This window comes from Dermochelys coriacea, chromosome 8 (assembly GCF_009764565.3).
Source record: "Dermochelys coriacea isolate rDerCor1 chromosome 8, rDerCor1.pri.v4, whole genome shotgun sequence".
In the NCBI taxonomy this organism is placed as follows: domain Eukaryota; kingdom Metazoa; phylum Chordata; order Testudines; family Dermochelyidae; genus Dermochelys; species Dermochelys coriacea.
Window position 1 is genome coordinate 41,360,142 of NC_050075.1, and position 23,774 is coordinate 41,383,915.

The 23,774-nt window shown below is 44.4% G+C and overlaps 1 protein-coding gene across 8 annotated transcripts in view; it reads left to right on the forward strand.

The window, feature by feature from the left end:
• Positions 1–23,774, forward strand: part of ATF6 (activating transcription factor 6) — a 396,729-nt gene that overhangs the window by 39,610 nt on the left and 333,345 nt on the right. For all 8 annotated transcript variants that reach the window (XR_006273702.1, XM_043490629.1, XM_038412787.2 and 5 more), the window contains exon 7: positions 5,341–5,492. Coding sequence is in view for 7 of the 8 variants with exons in the window: in XM_043490629.1 (XP_043346564.1) it covers positions 5,341–5,492 (152 nt within the window). In the remaining variant the exon portion in view is untranslated. The remainder of the gene's footprint in view (positions 1–5,340; positions 5,493–23,774) is intronic.

Sequence of the window (23,774 nt, forward strand, 5' to 3'; positions counted from 1 at the left end):
AAAAAAATTTGCTATTACTTTTTGAGTCTTTGGCTAACTGTTCCTCAAATTCTTTTTTGACTTTCCTAATTGTATTTTTACACTTCATTTGCCAGTATTTATACTCCTTTCTATTTTCCTCACTAGGATTTAACTTCTACTTTTTAAAGGATGCCTTTTTGCCTCTCACTGCTTCTTTTACTTTGCTGTTTAGCCACGGAGGCTCTTTTTTGGTTCTCTTACTGTGTTTTTTAATTTGGGGTATACATTTAAGTTGAGCCTCTATTATGGTGTCTTTAAAAAGTTTCCACGCTGCTTGCAGAGATTTCACTTTTTTCATAGATACTAAGGTCAGAAGGGACCATTCTGATCATCTAGTCCGACCTCCTTCACAGCGCAGGCCACAGAATCTCACCCACCCACTCCTACGAAAAACCTCACCTATGTCTGAGCTATTGAAGTCCTTAAATCATGGTTTAAAGACTTCAAGGAGCAGAGAAGCCTCCCTCAAGTCACCCATGCCCCATGCTACAGAGGAAGGCAAAAAACCTCCAGGGCCTCTTCAATCTGCCCTGGAGGAAAATTCCTTCCCGACCCCAAATATGGCAATCAGCTAAACCCTGAGCATATGGGCAAGATTCACCAGCCAGATACTACAGAAAATTCTTTCCTGGCTAACTCAGATCCCATCCTTCTAATATCCATCTCAGGGGATTAGGCCTATTTACCCTGAATATTTAAAGATCAATTACCAAAATCCCATTATCCCATCATACCATCTCTTCCATAAACTTATCAAGTAGAATCTTAAAACCAGATAGATCTTTTGCTCCCACTGTTTCCCTTGGAAGGCTATTCCAAAACTTCACTCCTCTGATGGTTAAAAACCTTCGTCTGGTTTCAAGTCTAAACTTCCTGGTGGCCAGTTTATACCCATTTGTTCTTGTGTCCACATTGGTGCTGAGCTGAAATAATTCCTCTCCCTTTCCTGTATTTATCCCTCTGATATATTTATAGAGAGCAATCATATCTCCCCTCAACCTTCTTTTAGTTAGGCTAAACAAGCCAAGCTCTTTAAGTCTCCTTTCGTAAGACAAGTTTTCCATTCCTCGGATCATCCTAGTAGCCCTTCTCTGTACTTGCTTCAGTTTGAATTCATCCTTTTTAAACATGGGAGACCAGAACTGCACACAGTATTCTAGGTGAGGTCTCACCCGTGCCTTGTATAACAGTGCTAAAACCTCCTTATCCCTACTGGAAATGCCTCTCCTGATGCATCCCAAAACCACATTAGCTTTTTTCACAGCCATATCACATTGGCAGCTCATAGTCATCCTATGATCAACCAATACTCCAAGGTCCTTCTCCTCTTCCATTACTTCTAATTGATGCGTCCCCAACTTATAGCTAAAATTCTTGTTATTAATCCCTAAATGCATAACCTTACACTTCTCACTATTAAATTTCATCCTATTACTATTACTCCAGTTTACAAGGTCATCCAGATCCTCCTGTATAATATCCCGATCCTTCTCTGAATTGGCAATACCTCCCAGCTTTGTATCATCTGCAAACTTTATTAGCACACTCCCACTTTTTGTGCCAAGATCAGTAATAAAAAGATTAAATAAGATTGGTCCCAAAACCGATCCCTGAGGAACTCCACTGGTAACCTCCCTCCAACCTGACAGTTCGCCTTTCAGTAGGACCTGTTGCAGTCTCCCCTTTAACCAATTCCTTATCCACCTTTTGATGTTCATATTGATCCCCATCTTCTCCAATTTAACTAATAATTCCCCGTGTGGCACGGTATCAAATGCCTTACTGAAATCTAGGTAAATTAGATCCACTGCATTTCCTTTATCTAAAAAATCTGTTACCTTTTCAAAAAAGGAGATTAGGTTGGTTTGGCATGATCTACCTTTTGTAAAACCATGTTGTATTTTGTCCCATTTACCATTGACTTCAATGTCCTTAACTAATTTCTCCTTCAACATTTTTTCCAGGACCTTGCATACTACAGATGTCAAACTAACTGTAGTTACCCGGATCACTTTTTTTTTCCTTTCTTAAAAATAGGAACTATATTAGCAATTCTCCAATCATTCGGTACTACTCCTGAGTTTACAGATTCATTAAAAATTCTTGCTAATGGGTTTGCAATTTCAGGTGCCAATTCCTTTAATATTCTTGGATGAAGATTATCTGGGCCCCCCGATTTAGTCCCATTAAGCTGTTTCAGTTTCGCTTCTACCTCAGATAGATAGTACTTTTGTCACTGTACCCTTTAATTTCTGTTTAAGTAACCACCTAATTTTTGCAAAAAGAAAAGGAGTACTTGTGGCACCTTAGAGACTAACAAATTTATTAGAGCATAAGCTTTCGTGAGCTACAGCTCACTTCATCGGATGCATCCGATGAAGTGAGCTGTAGCTCACGAAAGCTTATGCTCTAATAAGTTTGTTAGTCTCTAAGGTGCCACAAGTACTCCTTTTCTTTTTGCGAATACAGACTAACACGGCTGCTACTCTGACACCTAATTTTTGTATGGTTCCCCTTTCTAAAATTAAATGTTACAGTGTTGGGCTTCTGTGGTGTTTTTCCTGCCACAGAGATATTAAATTTTATTATATTATGGTCACTATTACCAAGCAGTCCAGCTATATTCACCTTTTGGACCAGATCCTGTGCTCCACTTAAGACTAAATCAGGAATTGCCTCTCCTCTGGTGGGTTCCAGAACCAATTGCTCCAAGAAGCAGTCATTTAAGGTGTCAAGAAACTTTATCTTTGTATCCCATCCTGAGGTGACATGTACCCAGTCAATATGAAATCCCGCATTGTTATTATTGAGTTTTTTATTTTAATAGCCTCTCTAAACTGCCTGAACATTTCACAGTTACTTTCCCCATCCTGGACAGGTGGTTGTAATATATCCCTACTGCTATATTCTTATTATTAGAGCATGGAGTTTCTATCCATAGAGGTTCTATGGTACAGTTTGATTCATTTGCGATTTTTACTTCATTTGATTCTACGCCTTTTACATATAATGCCACTCCCCCACCAGCATGATCTCTTCTGTCCTTCCGATATATTTTGTATCTTGGTATTATTGTATCCCATTGATTTAGCCTCATTCCACCAAGTTTCTGTGATGACTTTTATGTCAATATCCTCATTTAATACAAGGCACTCTAATTCATCCATTTTATTATGTAGACTTCTAGCATTGGTATATAAGCACTTTAAAAATGTGTCTCCTTTTAGCTGCCTGCCATTACACGATGTAATTGAATGGGACTCTTTTTTATTTGACTGTTTCTGATCAGACCCTGCCTGTATTTTATCACTTTCCATCCTTTCGTCCTCACTAGGACATAGAGATTCTCTATTAATAGATCCACCCCTAAGGGATGTCCAAACCATGTGCTACTCCATACCTGTTTCAGAGTAGCAGCCGTGTTAGTCTGTATTCGCAAAAAGAAAAAGAGGACTTGTGGTACCTTAGAGACTAACAAATTTATTTGAGCATAAGCTTTCATGAGCTACAGCTCACTTCATCGGATGCATTCAGTGGAAAGTGAGCTGTAGCTCACGAAAGCTTATGCTCAAATTTTAGTCTCTAAGGTGCCACAAGTCCTCCTTTTCTTTTTGTCTATACCTGTTGGCATTCCCCCAGCCCTCAGTTTAAAAACTGCTCTACAACCGTTTTAATGTTAAGTGCCAGCAATCTGGTTCCATTTTGGTTTGGGTGGAGCCCATCCTTCCTGTATAGGCTCCCCCTTTCCCAAAAGTTTCCCCAGTTCCTAATAAATCTAAACCCCTCCTCCCTACACCATTGTCTCATCCACGCATTGAGACTCTGCAGTTTTGCCTGTCTAACTGGCCCTGCGCATGGAACTGGGAGCATCTCAGAGAATGCTATCATGGAGGTCCTGGACTTCAGTCTTTTACCTAGCAGCCTAAATTTGGCCTCCAGGACCTCTCTCTCTATCCTTCCCTATGTCGTTGGTGACTACATGTACACGACCACCAGCTGCTCTCCAACATTACACATAAGTCTATCTAGATGTCTCGAGAGATCTGCAACCTTCGCACCAGGCAGGCAAGTCACGATGCGGTTCTCCCGGTCATCGCAAACCCAGCTATCTATGTTTCCAATGATCGAATCGCCCATTACTAATAGCTGTCTCTTTCTAATAGCTGGACTTCCCTTCCCTGGAGAGGTATCCTCAGTGCAAGAGGATACCACAACATCATCTGGAAGGAGGGTCCCAACTATGGGATTGTTTCCCTCTGCTCCAGTTAGATGCTCTCCTTCCCTGGGACTTTCATCCTCCTCAACAGCACAGAGGCTGTCAGAGGTGGGACCGTTCTACTGTGTCCTGGAAAGTCTCATCTACATACCTCTCTGTCTCCCTCAACTCCTTCAGTTCGGCCACTCAGGTCTCCAAAGCCCGTACATGGTCTCTGAAGGCCAGGAGCTCCTTGCACCAAATGCACACATGCACCACTTGCCCATAGGGCAGGTAATCATACATGCTGCATTGGGTGCAATAAACTAGGTAGCCCCCACTCTGTTGCTGGACTTCTGCCTGTATTCTCTTTTTACTCCTGCAGCTGGTTTCTTTGTTGTTGTTTTGTTTATATCAAGGGTGTGTTTTTGGCTTTTAAGTCTAAAGAAAGTTGAGTTCTAACTCCTGTTCACACTCCCCCTGTAAACTCCCTCGCAAAACTCCCGATAGCCGCTCCTCTGGTCACTTAGGAGCGGGCTTTTTAAAGCCTTGGTCTCCCTGAGTAGCCCCACCCCCTGGTTAAGGGATGATGGGTGCTAAAAGGCTTAGAAATCACAGCCTTGTTAAGGCTGTTACACTTGTCGTAGTGACACCAACAAGTGTTTACTCTTGTGAGCCCTGAGGAGCCAGCACAATTCTGAGAGAATGATCTGAACTCTATTCTGCTTTGTGTATTATTAGCAAAAGTGCCAGCTAAATTCTCAGTGCAAAATCTGATTACCAGTTATAGTGTAAGAAGCAGAAAAAGTCTAGATGAATTATCTGATCCCAGATTAAATTTGTGGTGTGGCAGATGGAAGAGCTGTGTTTTGGTTTATAAACTGATGTGCAGTTGGGGGAATAAATATAGAACCCTGCAGACTTGTTTTGTTTAACTGAGTTTTATATGAGAGTATATTGATATTTAAGAAATGAATCCAAAGGGAGCAGTGCCAGGTGGTTTTGGGAGTAAAGCCTCCCTACCCTCACATCAAAACCACCCCCCACAAATTGATAGTATAAAAACATATTCCCCATCCCCCACTGAACACTCAGTGACCATTGTCTTTCTGTCTCCATTCTAGGTCAGCCACTGGTGCTTTCTCAGTCCACTGTGGTACAGCTCCAGAGTCCAGGAGTTCACCCTGCATCACAGCCAGTCATTGCTGTCACTGGAGGGATCACGCAGCTGTCCAGTCACACTGTGAACGTAGCACCAGCTACAGGAAGCAGTTCAGTGAGTGGTAAAATAGCACTGGCTAAACCCCTCCTCCAAGCCACCACGCAAACAGTCATAGAATCATAGAATATAAGATGTTGGAAGGGACCTCAGGAGGTCATCTAGTCCAACCCCCTGCTCAAAGCAGGACCAATCTCCAGCTAAATCATCCCAGCCAGGGCTTTGTCAAGCCTGACCTTAAAAACTTCTAAGGAAGGAGATTCCACCACCTCCCTAGGTAACACATTCCAGTGCTTCACCATCCTCCTAGTGAAAAAGTTTTTCCTAATATCCAACCTAAACCTCCCCCATTGCAACTTGAGACCAATACTCCTTGTTCTGTCATCTGTTACCACTGAAAACAGTCTAGATCCATCCTCTTTGGAACCCCCTTTCAGGTAGTTGAAAGCAGCTATCAAATCCCCCCTCGTTCTTCTCTTCCGCAGACTAAACAATCCCAGTTTCCTCAGCCTCTCCCTCATAAGTCATGTGCTCCAATCCCCTAATCATTTTTGTTGTCCTCTGCTGGATGCTTTCCAGTTTTTCCACATCCTTCTTGTAGTGTGGGACCCAAAACTGGACACACTACTCCAGATGAGACCTCACCAATGTCAAATAGAGGGGAACGATCACATCCCTCGATCTGCTGGCAATGCCCCTACTTATACAGCCCGAAATGCCATTGGCCCTCTTGGCAACAAGGGCACTCTGTTGACTCATATCCAGCTTCTCGTCCACTGTAACCCCTAGGTCCTTTTCTGCAGAACTACTGCCAAGCCATTCGGTCCCTAGTCTGTAGCAGTGCATGGGATTCTTCCGTCCTAAATGCAGAACTCCGCACTTGTCCTTGTTGAGCCTCATCAGATTTCTTTTGGCCCAATCCTCTAATTTGTCTAGGTCCCTCTGTATCCTATCCCTACCCTCCAGCGTATCTACCTCCCCTCCCAGTTTAGTGTCATCTGCAAACTTGCTGAGGGTGCAGTCCCCGCCATCCTCCAGATCATTAATGAAGATATTGAACAAAACCAGCCCCAGAACCGACCCTTGGGGCACTCCACTTGATACTGGCTGCCAACTAGACATGGAGCCATTGATCACTACCAGTTGAGCCCGACAATCTAGCCAGCTTTCTATCCACCTTATAGTCCATTCATCTAGGCTATACTACTTTAACTTGCTGGCAAGAATACTGTGTGAGACCGTATCAAAAGCTTTGCTAAAGTCAAGGAATAACACGCCCACTGCTTCTCCCTCATCCACAGAGCCAGTTATCTCGTCATAGAAGGCAATTAGATTAGTCAGGCAAGACTTGCCCTTGATGAATCCATGCTGACTGTTCCTGATCACTTTCCTCTCCTCTAAGTGCTTCAGAATTGATTCCTTGAGCACCTGCTCCATGATTTTTCCAGGCACCGAGGTGAGGCTGACTGGCCTGTAGTTCCCAGGATCCTCCTTCTTCCCTTTTTTAAAGATGGGCACTCCATTAGCCTTTTTCCAGTTGTCCGGGACTTCCCCCGATCGCCATGAGTTTTCAAAGATAATGGCCAATGGCTCTGCAATCACAACCGCCAACTCCTTTAGAAAAAAGAAAAGGAGTACTTGTGGCATCTTAGAGACTAACAGATTTATTTGAGCATAAGCTTTCGTGAACTACAGCTCACTTCATTGGATGTAGCTCACAAAAGCTTATGCTCAAATAAATTTGTTAGTCTCTAAGGCAGTGGTCTCCAAACTGGGGTGCGTGAGATGATCCCAGGGGGTGCGCGGCACCAGGAGCACTGCCGGATGGCACTCTGCCATTTTTTTTCTTCGTTGGCAGCTCTACAGGTCCGCAGCTGGTGTTTCCCTCCGGCGGCCCACCTGCAGTAAGTCTTCCATTCTTCTTCCATTCGCGGCACGTCTATGGCAGGTCTTCCGGTCTTTTTTCCATCGGCAGTGCGCCTGCGGCTAGTCTTCTGGTCTTCTTCCTTCGGTGGCGCATCTGTGGCAGGTCTTCTGGTCTTCACCCTGTGGGTGTGTGAGCCAAAAAGTTTGGAGACCACTGCTTTAAGGTGCCACAAGTACTCCTTTTCTTTTTGCGGATACAGACTAACATGGCTGCTACTCTGAAATAACTCCTTTAGCACTCTCGGATGTAGTGCATCCAGCCCCATGGACTTGTGCTTGTCCAGCTTTTCTAAATAGTCCCGAAACCCTTCTTTCTCCACAGAGGGCTGGTCACCTCCTCCCCATGCTGTGCTGCCCATTGCAGTAGTTTGGGAGCTGACCTTGTTTGTGAAGACAGAGGCAAAAAAAAGCATTGAGTACATTAGCTTTTTCCACATCCTCTGTCACTAGGTTGCCTCCCCCATTCAGTAAGGGGCCCACACTTTCCTTGACTTCCTTCTTTTTGCTAACATACCTGAAGAAACCCTTCTTGTTACTCTTAACATCTCTTGCTAGCTGCAACTCCAAGTCTGATTTGGCCTTCCTGATTTCACTCCTGCCTGCGTGAGCAATATTTTTATACTCCTCCCTGGTCATTTGTCCAATCTTCCACTTCTTGTAAGCTTCTTTTTTGTTTTTAAGATCAGCAAGGATTTCACTGTTAAGCCAAGCTGGTCGTCTGCCATATTTACTATTCTTTCTACACATCAGGATGGTTGTAAGGCATGGATGTAAGTTCCAGATGTTTTATGGTAGTTAGTTTTGGTTTGAAACCACCTGTCCCCTCAGCTGCTGTCACATGGTGTGGGAGTGCTTGTGGACTGTGCAGCCTTAGGAAGAAGGTGTCTTGGTTGTGCTGGATGGAGCTCTGAAATGATAGGTGCTTTCACACCACTGGTGTCTGGGGCTCAGAAGCCTCACTTGGCAAACAGTTCCATTGTCTAACTACCCAGGACGAAATATTTTCTTAATGTCTAACCAGGAAAGAGGGTGTGTCAGATTGCTGGATACCTTTTATTGTTCTTAAGACAGTCCAGTGATTCTCACACTGTGGGTTGGAACCCCAGAGTGGGTCACGACCCTATTTTAATGGGGTCACCAGGGCTGGCGTTAGATTTCTGGGGCTTTGGGCCAAAGTCAAAGCCGGAGCCCCACCACCTGGGGCCGAAGCTGAAGCCCAAGGGCTTCAGCCTTGGGTAGCGAGCCTCAGGTTACAGGCCTCCTTCCTGGGGCTGAAGCTCTTTGGCTTTGCCCTCCTACCCAGGACAGTGGGGCTCAGGCTTTGGCTTGGGTGGGCTCAGGCTTAGGTCCCTTCTCCTGGAGTCATGTAGTAATTTTTGACAGGTTTCAGAGTAGCAGCCGTGTTAGTCTGTATTCGCAAAAAGAAAAGGAATATTTGTGGCACCTTAGAGACTAACAAATTTATTAGAGCATAAGCTTTCGTGAGCTACAGCTCACGAAAGCTTATGCTCTAATAAATTTGTTAGTCTCTAAGGTGCCACAAGTACTCCTTTTCTTTTTGTAGTAATTTTTGTTGTCAGAAGGGGGTCGTGGTGCAATGAAGTTTGAGAACCTCTGTACTAGTCTATGCTGTGTGTGTGTGTGTGTATCATTGGTAAATCACTGAATGAGTAAATCATTGAATTTAAGACACCCCAGCCCCACATTTGTGGGCCTTCACCCATCTCTAGGACCAAACCCATGCTATTTTAGAAAGTTCTGAAGTGTTTGGATGAAGATTTTACTGATGGTCTTTATTTCTGTGTACTCTGGGCCTGAAACTGGAAGTGCCCGCATACCCCAGATGAGGAGGGTTGGCCCTGAAGTTAGGGCACTGGACTGGGATTTGGGAGATTTGAGCTCTGCTACAGACTAATTGGGTAACCCTGGGTAAGACACTTAACCTCTGTGTTCCTCAGTCCTCCAGTTGTAAAATAGGAAAGTATATTATCCTCTTCTTCCACCTTTTATTGTTACTAAATATTTGTATTATAATAGTACTAGTTGGGCTGAGTGATGTACAAACACAGCAGAGACGTGATCCCTTCAGATGAACAGACAAAGGGTAGAGGATGGGGATACAACATACAAGCAAATGATGGGGTGAAGAATTGGCCCAGTATTATGTGGACGTTGGTATTTTTATTTCATTGTGGTTAGAGGATAGGAGGAAGAGAGTAGGGAAAGGAAAGGAGAAAGAATAGGCACAGCTTGTCACCTCTCTAACCTTGATCAGCAGGCTGGATGTCATGACAGAGATGAGACTTGGGTTTTTGCCTTTGTCTGTCTTGTCTACTTAGACTGTTAGCTCTCCAGGGGCTCTCACTGTGTGTACATAGGGAGTAGTTCAGCAGGGTCTTGCCATGGGTTGGGGCCTCTAGGCGGTACTATAATTCACAGAATAAAAATGCTCTCATGGAAGCAAAAGAGTCTGTTTTCATGAGGTTTCTGGCCTGATCTTGGAGATTCAAGCTGTTAGGATAGTATTTAATCCCAACCTTTAGAAGTTCACCCTTGGGTTTAAAAAGCTGTCGGGTAGCAATCTATCCTTTTCCACAAGAGGGTCATGTGAGAACAGGAAATATAGTTAGGCTGGCAGAATTCTGTTTTTATTTTTTGCAGTTTTGTTGATTAACATATGTGTTTTATTTTTTTAATTTTTAACAATTTTTTTATTTTTATAGCTGTGGGAAATTAAAAAGGAAGATGGGAAGGGTTGACTGTGGAGCTGGTAATGACACTTCAGGGGCTCCCTTTATGGCTGAGGCGCCCAAGACACTGGGGCACAAGGTTCAGGGGAGTCCTGCGGTCCTGGTCTGGTGGAGCACACCGCCACAACCAGGGCTGCAAGGACAAGCCCCCGGCCGCGGGTGAGGCCACCCTGCTACTGAACAGCTCCGGCCTGAGGATGGCTACTTTACTCCTGGCTGGTGAGTGAGGGAATGGGGCTGTGGCAGCAGGGCTTCAGGGGTGTGTGGGGGAGGCAGCACTTTCACCCACTCCCCAATGTATGTGTTTTTTGTCGATTTCAGTGTGTCAGCTGAAATTAACATTTACTGACATCAGTGCATTTAAATCGAATCCTGCCAAGCATAAATATAGTGCAGGACCTGCAGCGTTTTTAAAATTAGCTACAACTGAGCCTTAGCAAGAGGCAAATTTATCCAGGTACTCTTGTGAGGTGGCTTCTGTTGTTCAGCAGATAGTGTTCCTGGGAAGGCACTAGAAGTGGCAGCAATGATCTGGCTGTTACATCTTTGGAAATTTACAGATGGTCTTCTGAAGGTTAAAACATTTTTAGCAAGGAAATAACTTGGAACGTGCTTGTAAATTAACAAAGATCAGAAAAGTAGTGACCTGCTTGAATTGGATTGCTTTGCAGAATGATTAATGGCACATAGCAACACAAAGTTATTTTGTTTAAGTTATGTTAAGCATTGCTGACTTTTTTAGAGCGTGCAATGATGAGTGAAAGTGCGAGGAGTGCATGCTTTCATGTACAAAATAAACATTTTCAAAGTATACTAGAAACAACAGTATATGGGAAAATGTTTTCTTAGAGTGAATTTTGTTGGACAGACTGGCCTCTGTGTATTTATGTTGCACAGAACATACAATTTTGGATGTGTAATGTATCTTTCGAAAGATGTCAGAGTAAGCTCCCTGTCTTCAGCTCCTTTCAGCCAAGGATTTCAAGGCATTTTGCATACCCTTACTGATTCTTGCAGTATATCTGGGAGGTTGTGTTGACCCGTGTCAGTTTTGGGAGGTTGTTTGGGAACTCACCCCCTCATACCTGAGATGTTTTGTCGAGCATCATCCACAAGTGTGTGATCCCAACCTGATGGGTTTTGCCCGCATCCTCAGGGTCTAACTGATCACCATATGTGGGTTCGGGAAGGAATTTTTCCCTGAGTCAGATTGGCAGAGACCTGGGGTGTTTTCGCCTTCCTCTGCAGCATGGGGCACAGGTCACTTGCAGGTTTAAACTCGTGTAAATGGCAGATTCTCTGTAACTTGAAGCCTTTAAACCATGATTTGAGGACTTCAGTAACTAAGCCAGAGGTTAGGGGTCTATTACAGGAGTGGGTGGTTGAGGTTCTGTGGCCTGCGATGTGCAGGAGGTCAGACTAGATGATCATGATGGTCCCCTTTTGGCCTTAAAGCCTATGAGACTAAGTCTTGTTATTTCCTTGGCTATTTTGGCTTATTGAGAGACTGAGGGGCTGACAAATCTACTTAGGCTGTGCTGGGGACTCAAAAAGGCTTGGGCAGTGGCTATTGGGATGCCAACTAGCCTTTCCTAGGGCCAACTGGTGCCTGGGCCGGAGTCTCATAGGACTTTCCCTGGAGCTTCCTAATGAGAGGGATATTAGGGTCCTCAATGAGCTTCCCAAGGGACTTTGATTGTCAGGTGACTGAAGAACCTTCCGAGGTTGTGTAGGAGGGAATTTTCACTTTCTGGATCCCCTCAACAGAGATTGGGGGCAGGAGGAAGCAACCCCGTGGAACAGGGAAAGGGTTCATCTTTCACTGTACTTCCCTCAGTGTGGTAGAGGCAGCTTCTCCCACCCCCCACTTCTCCTGACTCCCAAGCCTCTTGCCAGCTGACCTTTCCAGGTGAGCCTCAGTCCTGCAGACAGTATGAAGCCAACAGAAGGGGAGCTGCACTACTGTGCAATTCAGGGTCTGTGTGATAGGACCTATAGAAGTTCGCAAAAGTGGGCCCCTATTTGTGAGCCATTGGAGGTCTGCAGCATGAGGGCTCTTCTCCATGGAATGATGGGTAGGAGACACGGTTAAGAGGAGACTTGGTAGCTAACAGACCAAGGGAGCATTTCCACTCATTGCTGTGGAACACCTAAAGTCTGCTGAATGGGTGCTTCCCTCTTGTGGGCATCTCAGGGTCTGCAGGAACTGAGCTCCTCTCTAGCAAACCTTCAGATCTCTTAAGAAAATAAAGCACTTCCTTAAACAAAAAATTGACAAACATCAGTATTATGAGGGAATATTACCTCAGGAGCATTAGGGTTTAGAGAAAAGCTTGAAGCTTAGGAAACCCACAAATAAGGTTACAATTCAACTGTGACTGACTTGTTATGGAAGAGCACCAAGTCTTTAATGGGGCAAAGTTAAGGTTAACAGTGTGAAAAAAAATACTTGGGGGTCTGGGTTGAGAGGACAGCATTCTGTTACACTAACTGTCCACCTAGACACATGCGTAAAAGGTCTGTGGTTCTACAGTAGAAGCTGGACTCCCTGCAGAGAAGCCCTAATTAATGGATTTCAGAATGCATTCCATCAGAGATTCACTTTTCATACACACGTCCCAAATGTTAGGTTTCTATGTTCAATTGCTATATGCAACTGAAAAAATGTTCTCTGCTCCTTTTTTCGAGAGAAGTTCAAATGTGAATATTCTATTCGTTCTTAATGAACAAATTCTATACAATTGCCTGCAAAAGAAACTGCTAAAGGAATCAGAGTAGCAGCGTTAGTCTGTATTCGCAAAAAGAAAAGGAGTACTTGTGGCACCTTAGGGACTAACAAATTTATTTGAGCATAAGCTTTCGTGAGCTACAGCTCACTTCATCGGATGCATTCGGTGGAAAATACAGTGGGGAGATTTATATACACACACACACACAGAGAACATGAAACAATGGGTTTTATCATACACACTGTAAGGATAGTGATCACTTAAGATGAGCTATTACCAGCAGGAAGGGGAGGGGGGAGAAGGAGGAAAACCTTATGGTGATAATCAAGGTGGACCATTTCCAGCAGTTAACAAGAACATCTGAGGAACAGTGGTGGCGGGGGAGAAATAACATGAGGAAATAGTCTTACTTTGTGTAATGACCCATCCACTCCCAGTCTTTATTCAAGCCTAAGTTAATTATATCCAGTTTGCAAATTAATTCCAATTCAGCAGTCTCTCATAGATTCATAGATACTAAGGTCAGAAGGGACCATACTGATCATCTAGTCCGACCTCCTGCACAGCGCAGGCCACAGAATCTCACCCACCCACTCCTATGAAAAACCTCACCCATGTCTGAGCTATTGAAGTCCTTAAATCATGGTTCAAAGACTTCAAGGAGCAGAGAAGCCTCCCTCAAGTCAACCATGCCCCATGCTACAGAGGAAGGCGAAAAACGTCCAGGGCCTCTCCAATCTGCCCTGGAGGAAAATTCCTTCCCGACCCCAAATATGGCAATCAGCTAAACCCTGAGCATATGGGCAAGATTCACCAGCCAGATACCCAGGAAAGAATTTTCTATAGTAACTCAGATCCCATCCATCTAATATCCCATCTCAGGGGATTTGGCCTATTTACCCTGAATATTTAAAGATCAATTACTTACCAAAATCCCATTATCCCATCATACCATCTCCTCCATAAACTTATCGAGTAGAATCTTAAAGCCAGATAGATCTTTTGCCCCCACTGCTTCCCTTGGAAGGCTATTCCAAAACTTCACTCCTCTGATGGTTAAAAACCTTCGTCTGATTTCAAGTCTAAACTTCCTGGTGGCCAGTTTATACCCATTTGTTCTTGTGTCCACATTGGTGCTGAGCTGAAATAATTCCTCTCCCTCTCCTGTATTTATCCCTCTGATATATTTATAGAGAGCAATCATATCTCCCCTCAACCTTCTTTTAGTTAGGCTAAACAAGCCAAGCTCTTTAAGTCTCCTTTCGTAAGACAAGTTTTCCATTCCTCGGATCATCCTAGTAGCCCTTCTCTGTACCTGCTCCAGTTTGAATTCATCCTTTTTAAACATGGGAGACCAGAACTGCACACAGTATTCTAGGTGAGGTCTCACCAGTGCCTTGTATAACGGTACTAAAACCTCCTTATCCCTACTGGAAATGCCTCTCCTGATGCATCCCAAAACCGCATTAGCTTTTTTCACAGCCATATCACATTGGCAGCTCATAGTCATCCTATGATCAACCAATACTCCAAGGTCCTTCTCCTCTTCCATTACTTCTAATTGATGCGTCCCCAACTTATAGCTAAAATTCTTGTTATTAATCCCTAAATGCATAACCTTACACTTCTCACTATTAAATTTCATCCTATTACTATTACTCCAGTTTACAAGGTCATCCAGATCCTCCTGTATAATATCCCGATCCTTCTCTGAATTGGCAATACCTCCCAGCTTTGTATCATCTGCAAACTTTATTAGCACACTCCCACTTTTTGTGCCAAGGTCAGTAATAAAAAGATTAAATAAGATTGGTCCCAAAACCGATCCCTGAGGAACTCCACTGGTAACCTCCCTCCAACCTGACAGTTCGCCTTTCAGTAGGACCCGTTGCAGTCTCCCCTTTAACCAATTCCTTATCCACCTTTTGATGTTCATATTGATCCCCATCTTCTCCAATTTAACTAATAATTCCCCATGTGGCACGGTATCAAATGCCTTACTGAAATCTAGGTAAATTAGATCCACTGCATTTCCTTTATCTAAAAAATCTGTTACTTTTTCAAAAAAGGAGATTAGGTTGGTTTGGCACGATCTACCTTTTGTAAAACCATGTTGTATTTTGTCCCATTTACCATTGACTTCAATGTCCTTAACTAATTTCTCCTTCAAAATTTTTTCCAGGACCTTGCATACTACAGATGTCAAACTAACTGGCCTGTAGTTACCCGGATCACTTTTTTTTTCCTTTCTTAAAAATAGGAACTATATTAGCAATTCTCCAATCATTCGGTACTATTCCTGAGTTTACAGATTCATTAAAAATTCTTGCTAATGGGCTTGCAATTTCAGGTGCCAATTCCTTTAATATTCTTGGATGAAGATTATCTGGGCCCCCTGATTTAGTCCCATTAAGCTGTTTCAGTTTCGCTTCTACCTCTGATATGGTAATATCTACCTCTATATCCTCCTTCCCATTTGTCATGCTACCATTATCCCCAAGATCCTCTTTAGCCTTATTAAAGACTGAGGCAAAGTATTTGTTTAGATATTGGGCCATGCCTAGATTATCTTTAACCTCCACTCCATCCTCAGTGTTAAGTGGCCCCACTTCTTCCTTTTTAGTTTTCTTCTTATTTATATGGCTATAGAACCTTTTACTATTGGTTTTAATTCCCTTTGCAAGGTCCAACTCTACTCGACTTTTAACCTGTCTCACTTGATCCCTACATGTTCTGACCTCAATTAGGTAGCTTTCCTTGCTGATCCCTCTCATCTTCCACTCCCTGTATGCTTTCTGCTTCTTCTTAATCACCTCTCTAAGATGCTTGCTCATCCAGCTTGGTCTACAACTCCTTCCTATGAATTTTTTCCCCTTTCTTGGGATACAGGCTTCCAATAGCTTCTGCAGTTTTGATTTAAAGTAATCCCAGGCCTCCTCTATCTTTAGATCCATAAGTTCTTCAGTCCAATCCACTTCCCTAACTAATTTCCTTAATTTATGAAAGTCAGCCCTTTTGAAATCAAAAACCCTAGTTGCAGATTTATTTTTGTTAATCCTTCCATTTAGTTTGAACTGAATTAGCTCATGATCACTTGAGCCAAGATTGTCCCCTACAACCATTTCTTCTATGAGGTCCTCGCTACTCACCAAAATTAAATCTAAAATGGCATCCCCTCTAGTCGGTTCAGCAACTACTTGATGAAGGAATCCATCAGCTATCGCATCTAGGAAAATCTGAGCCCTATTATTATTACTAGCACTGGTCCTCCAGTCTGTATCTGGGAAGTTAAAGTCTCCCATGATCATGCAGTTTCCATTAGTATTTACTTTATTAAAGACATTAAAAAGGGCTGTATCCATATCCAAATTAGATCCCGGAGGTCTATAGCACACCCCAAGCACTATCGTAGGAGAGGCTTTACTAGTTTTCTTCCCCAATGTAATTTTTGCCCAGACAGACTCTGTCTTATCCATTGCATCGCTTCTTATTTCTTTACATTCTACCTCATCATTGATATACAATGCTACTCCACCCCCTTTACCTTTGTTTCTGTCTTTCCTAAAGAGCACATACCCTTCAATACCTGTAGTCCAGTCATGACTACTATTCCACCATGTTTCTGTTATCCCTATAATATCTGGTTTCACTTCCTGCACCAGTAGCTCTAGTTCCTCCATTTTGTTACCTAGGCTCCTCGCATTGGTGTACAAACATCTTAATTTTTGCTGTTTGGCCTCGCTCACATTTTGTACCCTATTAGGCACAGTCATTCTACATCCAGTATAACCTATTAGACTAGTATCCACACCGCCCTCACTCCTTATATACATTCTCCTACCCACGGCTGTATCCATTCTTACTTCATCTTCTTCCCTCTCAATGCTAAAATCTGGCGTGGAGATTTTCTGGACATCTCCCATCCATCTCCCCCCAATTCCTAGTTTAAAGCTCTCTTTATCAGTTGTGCCAGCCTCGATCCTAGAAGTCTATTTCCTTCCCTACTGAGATGAAGTCCATCCCGAGAGAACTGACCTCTGTCCATGAATGCGTCCCAGTGGTCATACATCCCAAAGCCCTCCTTATAGCACCACTGCCTAAGCCATCTGTTGACAGTCATAATCTTGTCAGACCTTTGTTGCCCTTCTCTAGGAACAGGAAGGATCCCGCTAAAGATCACCTGAGCCTCAATTTCCTTAAGCGTCTTCCCCAGCCTAGCATAGTCTCCCTTAATACTTTCCAGCGAGAATCTAGCCGTATCATTTGTTCCCACATGAAGGATAATTAGGGGATTCTTTCCCGCTCCCTTTAGGATCCTTTTCAACCTCAGGTCTACATCCCGTATCTTAGCACCCGGAAGACAGCACACCCTTCTATTCTCAGGATCAGCTCTAGTTACAGGCCTGTCTATTCTTCTCAATAAAGAGTCCCCGATCACATAGACCTGCCTTTTCCTGGTGACAGTGCTATTCTTCAGTCTCTCCCCTGTTCTCTCTGGCTGCAAGTTCTTTCCATTCCTATTTTCCCTTACAATCTTCTTCAACCCATCCTGTATCCTCCTGGGGCTCATATTTGGTGTAGTCTCCCTTGACTCTTCCCCTTTTTCTATAGGGCTAGCCTCTCTTCTCTTCTTCCTTACCCTTCCACCTTCAGTGACTACCTGCTTCATTTTCCAACTCTGCAAACCTGTTCCTAAGCTCTATTTCTCCTTCACTAGCCCGTCTTTTTCTCTGCCTGGTTCTTTGAGTCACATGTTTCCACTGACCACTTTCCTCATCCAGTCTCCCCTCAAAATTCCCCAGCCCTGCTTCCATCCGTGAGTCTGAGCTTTTCCCTTCAGATACCTCATATCTTTGCTCCATCATCTGCTCAAACCTCTTCCTAAACTCAACCAGACTTTCCACCTGCATCTCCAAACCTCGGATCTTTTCCTCCATCAGCTCTATCAGACGGCATTTCATGCAGAAAATACTCTTACCGGTTCCCCCCTCCAGGATCATGTACATACCACAGCTTCCACATCCAGTCATTCTCAATGTGTCTTTCACTGCAGGAGTCACTCCCACAGCTGCCTCTGTATCTGTCATCTCCTTCCCACCTAAATCCTGTTAATCTGGGAAACACAAGCCACACCAAAAAGACCACACACCCCCCAGCAAAAGCAAACCCCAAACAAGCACCACAAGCCAAACTCCCACTCAAACTCCCCTGTTTGGAGCTCTGTTTGCTAGCTCCTGTGCCGCTGCAGCTGTCTCTCGTTGGAGTCTGTTTCTGAAGTTTTTTTGTTGAAGGGTAGCCACTCTCAGGTCTGTAATCGAGTGACCGGAGAGATTGAAGTGTTCTCCGACTGGTTTTTGAATGTTATGAATGTTGCTTACAGACAGCCCCCCAACCTGAAGCAAATACTCACCAGCAACCACACAAGAGAACCACTAACCCAGGAACCTATCCTTGCAACAAAGCTCGTTGCCAACTCTGTCCACATATCTATTCAGGGGACACCATCATAGGGCCTAATCACATCAGCCACATTATCAGAGGCTCGTTCACCTGCGCATCTACCAATGTGATATATGCCATCATGTGCCAGCAATGTCCCTCTGCCATGTACATTGGTCAAACCGGACAGTCTCTACGTAAAAGAATAAACAGACACAAATCAGACGTCAAGAATTATAACATGATAATTCTGAGCCTGAAGCAGGGGGTTGGGGTACAGGAGTGGGTGAGGGGTGCAAGCTCTAGGAGGGAGTTTGGGTGCAAGAGGGGGCTCTGTGCTGGGGCAGACTATCGAGTGCAGGAGGGGGTGCAGGCATGAAGTGCTGGCTCTGGGGGAGGGTCAGGGCTGAGGCAGAGTGTTGGGGTGCAGGAGGTGGTATGGGGTGCTGGCTCCAGGAGGGAGCTTGGGGTGCAGGAGGAGGCTTGGGGTGCAGCCTCGCACCAGGCAGCACTTATCTCTGGCAGCTCCCTGTCAGTGGCAGACGTAGCGAGGCTAAGACAGGCTCCCCACACCACCCCCAGAAGGGGCCAAAGCGCCCCTGTAGGCTGTGGGGTGCATGTGGCTCTGGGCATTGCCCCTGTCTGCAAGCACCGCTCCCGCAGTTCTCCTGGCCAATGGGAGCTGTGGGAGTAGCGCTTGCAGGCAGGAGCAGCACACAGAGGGAGACTGCTGTTTCCCTGCCCTCAGGGCCGTGCTGCCCACTTCCGGGAAAGGCGTGGGGCCAGGGTAAGGAGGGAGTCTGCATTAGCAGCAGCCACAGTGCACTGCCAGAGATCGCGATCGATTGGGAGGTCCTCTAGGATTGATGGGGCGGGGGGGGGGATAGCTCAGTGGTTTGAGCATTGGCCTGCTAAACCCAGGGTTGTGAGTTTAATCCTTGAGAGGGCCATTTAGGGATCTGGGGAAAAAACTGGGGATAGGTCCTGCTTTGAGCAAGGGGTTGGACTAGATGACCTCCTGAGGTCCCTTCCAACCCTGCTATTCTATGATTCTATGACCGGTCAGTCATGATCAACCGGTTGGTGACTACTGCTCTGGGCAGAAAATGGCTAGAGTCAGTTCCGTCAGCCCTTGCGTTTGGGGCAAGAGTCAATATAACGGCCCTCAGGCACAGGACAATGGCCAGTATCTAAGGAGAAGGAAGGAGCCGCCACCAGGGGGGTGGCAGCCCGGGTAGGGAAGCCTGGGCCCATCTAACTCTACCGGGCCTTGACCCAGGGCCCTGACAGTGGTGGAGCGGTCTGCCACTGGGTCAGCAGGAGCTCCCACTGAAACACACTGACCTCACTCGGGTGGGAGGTACCACTCACACACCCTCCCGCGGTCACTTCCTACTGCGTTTCCAGGCATTGTAATCCATTGAGCATTGGGGTTCCTGGGCTCCTCAGCACGGGTGAGTCCCTGCAGCTCCATTGGCCGCAGCCCTCCTGTCTGGCTCTCAGGGTCTCCAGTTTCCGCAATCAAAGGCTGTGATGGTGCTTCAGCTGGAGCTTCCACTGAAGGTCCTTTCCCTTCAGCAGTCAGCCTAGAACGAGCTGGGCTACTCCCTTTTATACTGAGCCAGTAGTTGGAGCATGCCCAGCACGGTCTGAGGGGCAGGACTTTTGTCACCCATAGCGTGGGGTTAACCCCGCCTTGTCCAGAGCAGGGTATGTACACCCTGTCACAGATGGAATACAGTGATATGGCTGCACAACTATAAGGGTGCTTGCTGCAGAATTTTTCCCATTCTGCTGTGGAGTACCTGCCTCCCTGATGATAGCTTTATCTCTACCCTGAGAGTGCGTTAACACATGTTCTAATACAATGTAATTTTGCAGTGTATTCAAGACCTTTGTAGCTGTTGTCATGTGGAACCTTGAATCTGAGTGCCCTGGCTTTCTTTTTTTATATTATATATATGAATGAAAGGTGATGTACACTCTGAACACTATAATGTGTTATGTTTTGTGCTTATAGTCAGTTGTTTCGAAGCAGAAATTGGCAGTGGGCTCAGACACAGGTGTTGTACCTTGAAACTACTTTTAGGGTTTTTTAAGTGGCTAGACTTCAAATTGTTAGTGTCTCTTTAACAAGCAATTTTAATGCAGAAATGAAGGCCATCACATGGCTTTCTCTACTACAGCTGTTCACAGAATTTCCCTTCCTTTATGGCATTGCTCGCCACCCTGCTCCAGCTCCCCTGTCGCCTTTCACATCCATTTAAAAGGGTACAAAAGAGAGACAGAGGAAGTGATGTGGGGCTGGGGGGTGATGAACAGTACTATAAATTTAGGCCTAGTAAAACCAATTTAGTTAAATGGTTGCAACCCTTCCCATATGGACACAATTGTACCGGTATTCATGTAGCTAAAGTTCAGTGGTTTCCAAACTGTTGGGCATACCTCCATAGGGGGGTGTGGAGAAATGTTTTTGGGAGGTGTGTGGCAGAGCCTAAGCCAACCCTCATGGGGGATGGGGAGGAAGTGCCATCTAGCCCTTCTCTGGCCCCAACGACAGGTCCACTCCAGCCGCAGCTCAGCTCCATCCCCTGCTCCACTCCCAACCCAGCTCTACCTTCATTCCCTCTCCACTTCCAGGCCAGCTCTACCTCTATCCCCAGTTCCTCCCCCAGCCAAAGCTTCTCTGCTGAGCAACTGTGTAGTAATGGAGGTGAGGGACGGACAGATTCCATTATCCTTAGAACCACTGTGAAGAGCTGTAGTGGAAAAAGCCCTGTGATGGGATCAATCCCTCTGTGATTATGGCTGATTAGACCAGAATGCTATGTTTTGTGGAGATATGATTTCCCATTCTCTAAAATTAAAAAAACTTCAATATTTTTATTGGTCAAATGAAAGCAACTTTTTGCTGAGATTAAAACATTGTCCTACAATATTTGGCTTAAAATGTTATTGTTGTGCTAATGCATGAACGCTGGAAAATTGAGCTGATTAGAAACTGCCTTGTGTGTTTGAGTGTTGCATGGTGAATGAAGTGAAAGAGCAATCAGAATTTATTAAGAAAATATATTAGATTTCAAAAATTCACTCAGTATTTTGAGGTGGCAATAAGAAATAGGTTAAAAAGAATTGTATTTCAAATGATTTTTAGCCAAACACCATTTAGTTCCCTTATGCTCCGTGATGAAGAAAAGTTACACAATTGGGGAAAGGCATAGTGCTGCGATTTATGGTTATATTTGTGCGTGTGTGGGTGGGGGAAAGGGAAATACTGTATTGAAAAGCAGATTCCACTATTTCATCTCCAGTGCAAACAGTGTTAAACTGGGGGCTCTATGGGGAATCTGACTGTATAAGCAGACAGCTCTGGTATCACTTTCAGATGGATTTTGCAGTGAGATCCTTCTGCCAAGTTAGCTGGGCATCAGACATTTAACTATACAGAACATTGGGTTCTGGCTGCGTGTTTCTGTAGTGCTCTTAGATGAAGGTAAGGTGATTAAATAACTGTCTTTCTCATTAGCTGACTTGGCTGTTTCTTTCTGAAAGAAACAACTGTGTTTAAAAAAAAAAAAGTTAAAACAAATCAGTTCAAGCCTCCTAGAAGAAACATTTCAAGTCTCCTAGAAGAAACCCGGGAATGGGAAGCTTGGTAAAACGTTGTTCTCCAAGAAATGGCCAATGGACAAATAATGGTGAAAAAGGGCTGTAGAGAAAATGCAGTGACTGAACTTTAACAGAATGTGATGTGAAATAAGCATTTAAGCTACATCCTTCATTGATGCAAATGGGCATAGTGCCACTGATTTCAGTGGAGCAGCATTGGTTGACACTTGCTGAAGACCTGACTTTTTATGTTGAACAGGAAAAAGATGTTAGTGAATGGCTGTGTAGGTGCTGGGTCACTTTCTGGTATGCTGATCTCCCTTCAGTAGCGCTAAGACCTTCCCCATCACCTCTTCTTTTTTGTATGGATATTTCCATCCTTATTTGCTGGCTTCAGTTTTTCTGGCATGTAGAGAGAGAGAAACTGCTCCTAGTGTTCGTTCCAGTTTCTATTATGAAGCCATCTTCCTATTTTAAACAAATTATTTTCCCATTCTTCCTGTCTGTTGATGGTAAAGCCATTTTCGTTTAACTTCTTTAAAAACCTCACATAATATTTTAAAAGCCATAAGACTATATATTGGCTCCAGACCTGATGGAAAAAGTGAATGCAGCCTTTTTCCTGTTGTGGAATTTCTCTTTGGGGGTTTCTTAGGGAACGAGTGAACCTTCCACTACAAAGCATTCTTGCTGCAAAGCATGCCCATCTCAGAATGAAATGATACTGTGTATTAACAGACACATCAGCCCTGTGGGTTGAGCCAAAGCACAATTAAATATACAACACATTTAAGAAATAAGCCTCAGAATTTTCAAAGTGCCCTAAGAGCTTAATTTAAACTCCCAAAAGGAAGAGAGTTCAGAGCCAATGTTGAGTCTCTTCTCTTGGCACTGCACCATGGGGTTAAAACTCTCTTCTTACGGATGAAAGAGATGAGACAGTGAAAGGGGTGTGGGGCTCCTCTCCTCCCTCCATTCCCTTCCTGATTACTGTTTAACTCCACAAGCCTCCACATCACCCAGTTTTCTACAAATTTGACATCACTTTTGACTCTGCTCTCTTTCTTCATCATCCCCTCCCATGCCCACATCCAGGCTGCTACCAGCCTTTATTAGCTCCTCCACTCTGCTGTCTCTAAAACCTGCTCTGTGCTCTCTGTTCTGACTGCCAGAATTTTGGTCTGTATCTTGATACTCTCCTGCCTTGGGTCCTGATTCATAGGTTACAAGGTCAGGAGGGACGAGCTGACCTCCTGCGTAACACAGGCCATAGGACTGCCCTGAATCAATTCTTCTTTAAACTAGAGCAGATCTTACAGAAAAACATCCAGTCTTGATTTAAAAATTGGCAGTGATGGAGATTCCATCACAACCTGTTCCAATCCTTAATTACCCCCATTGTTTAAAAAAAATTGCCTTTCCAGCTTGTCTAGCTTCAGATTCCAGCCTCTGGATCTTGCTTAGACTGAAGAGCCCAAAGGACTTAAGCACGTGTTTAACCAAAGTCAGTGGGAGTTAAGTCTGTATTTAACTTTAAGTGCTATTCTGGATCAGAGTGCATTTTAAACGTTTATATGTTTTACTGTACTGGAGCCTTAATTACTGCAAATTCATCCCTTTTTCTTCCCCTCTCCCTATTTGCAGTTTATCCAGAATGCCATTGCTAAAACAACCTTCCTTTCCTGCCACTTGACTCCTGCTCTTTCTGAACCCTTTAATTGTATTATACTTACTTTCTACATCAAATTGTACTCATGTTGTAGATGTGTGCAGCTCTTCTCCAGCTTACATTACTCTTCTCTTCCTACACTTTCCCTTCCCCTCACTATCTGTGCTCCACTCAAACTTCCCAATTAGTTACTCCCCTTGTTTCCTTGCCCCACTCT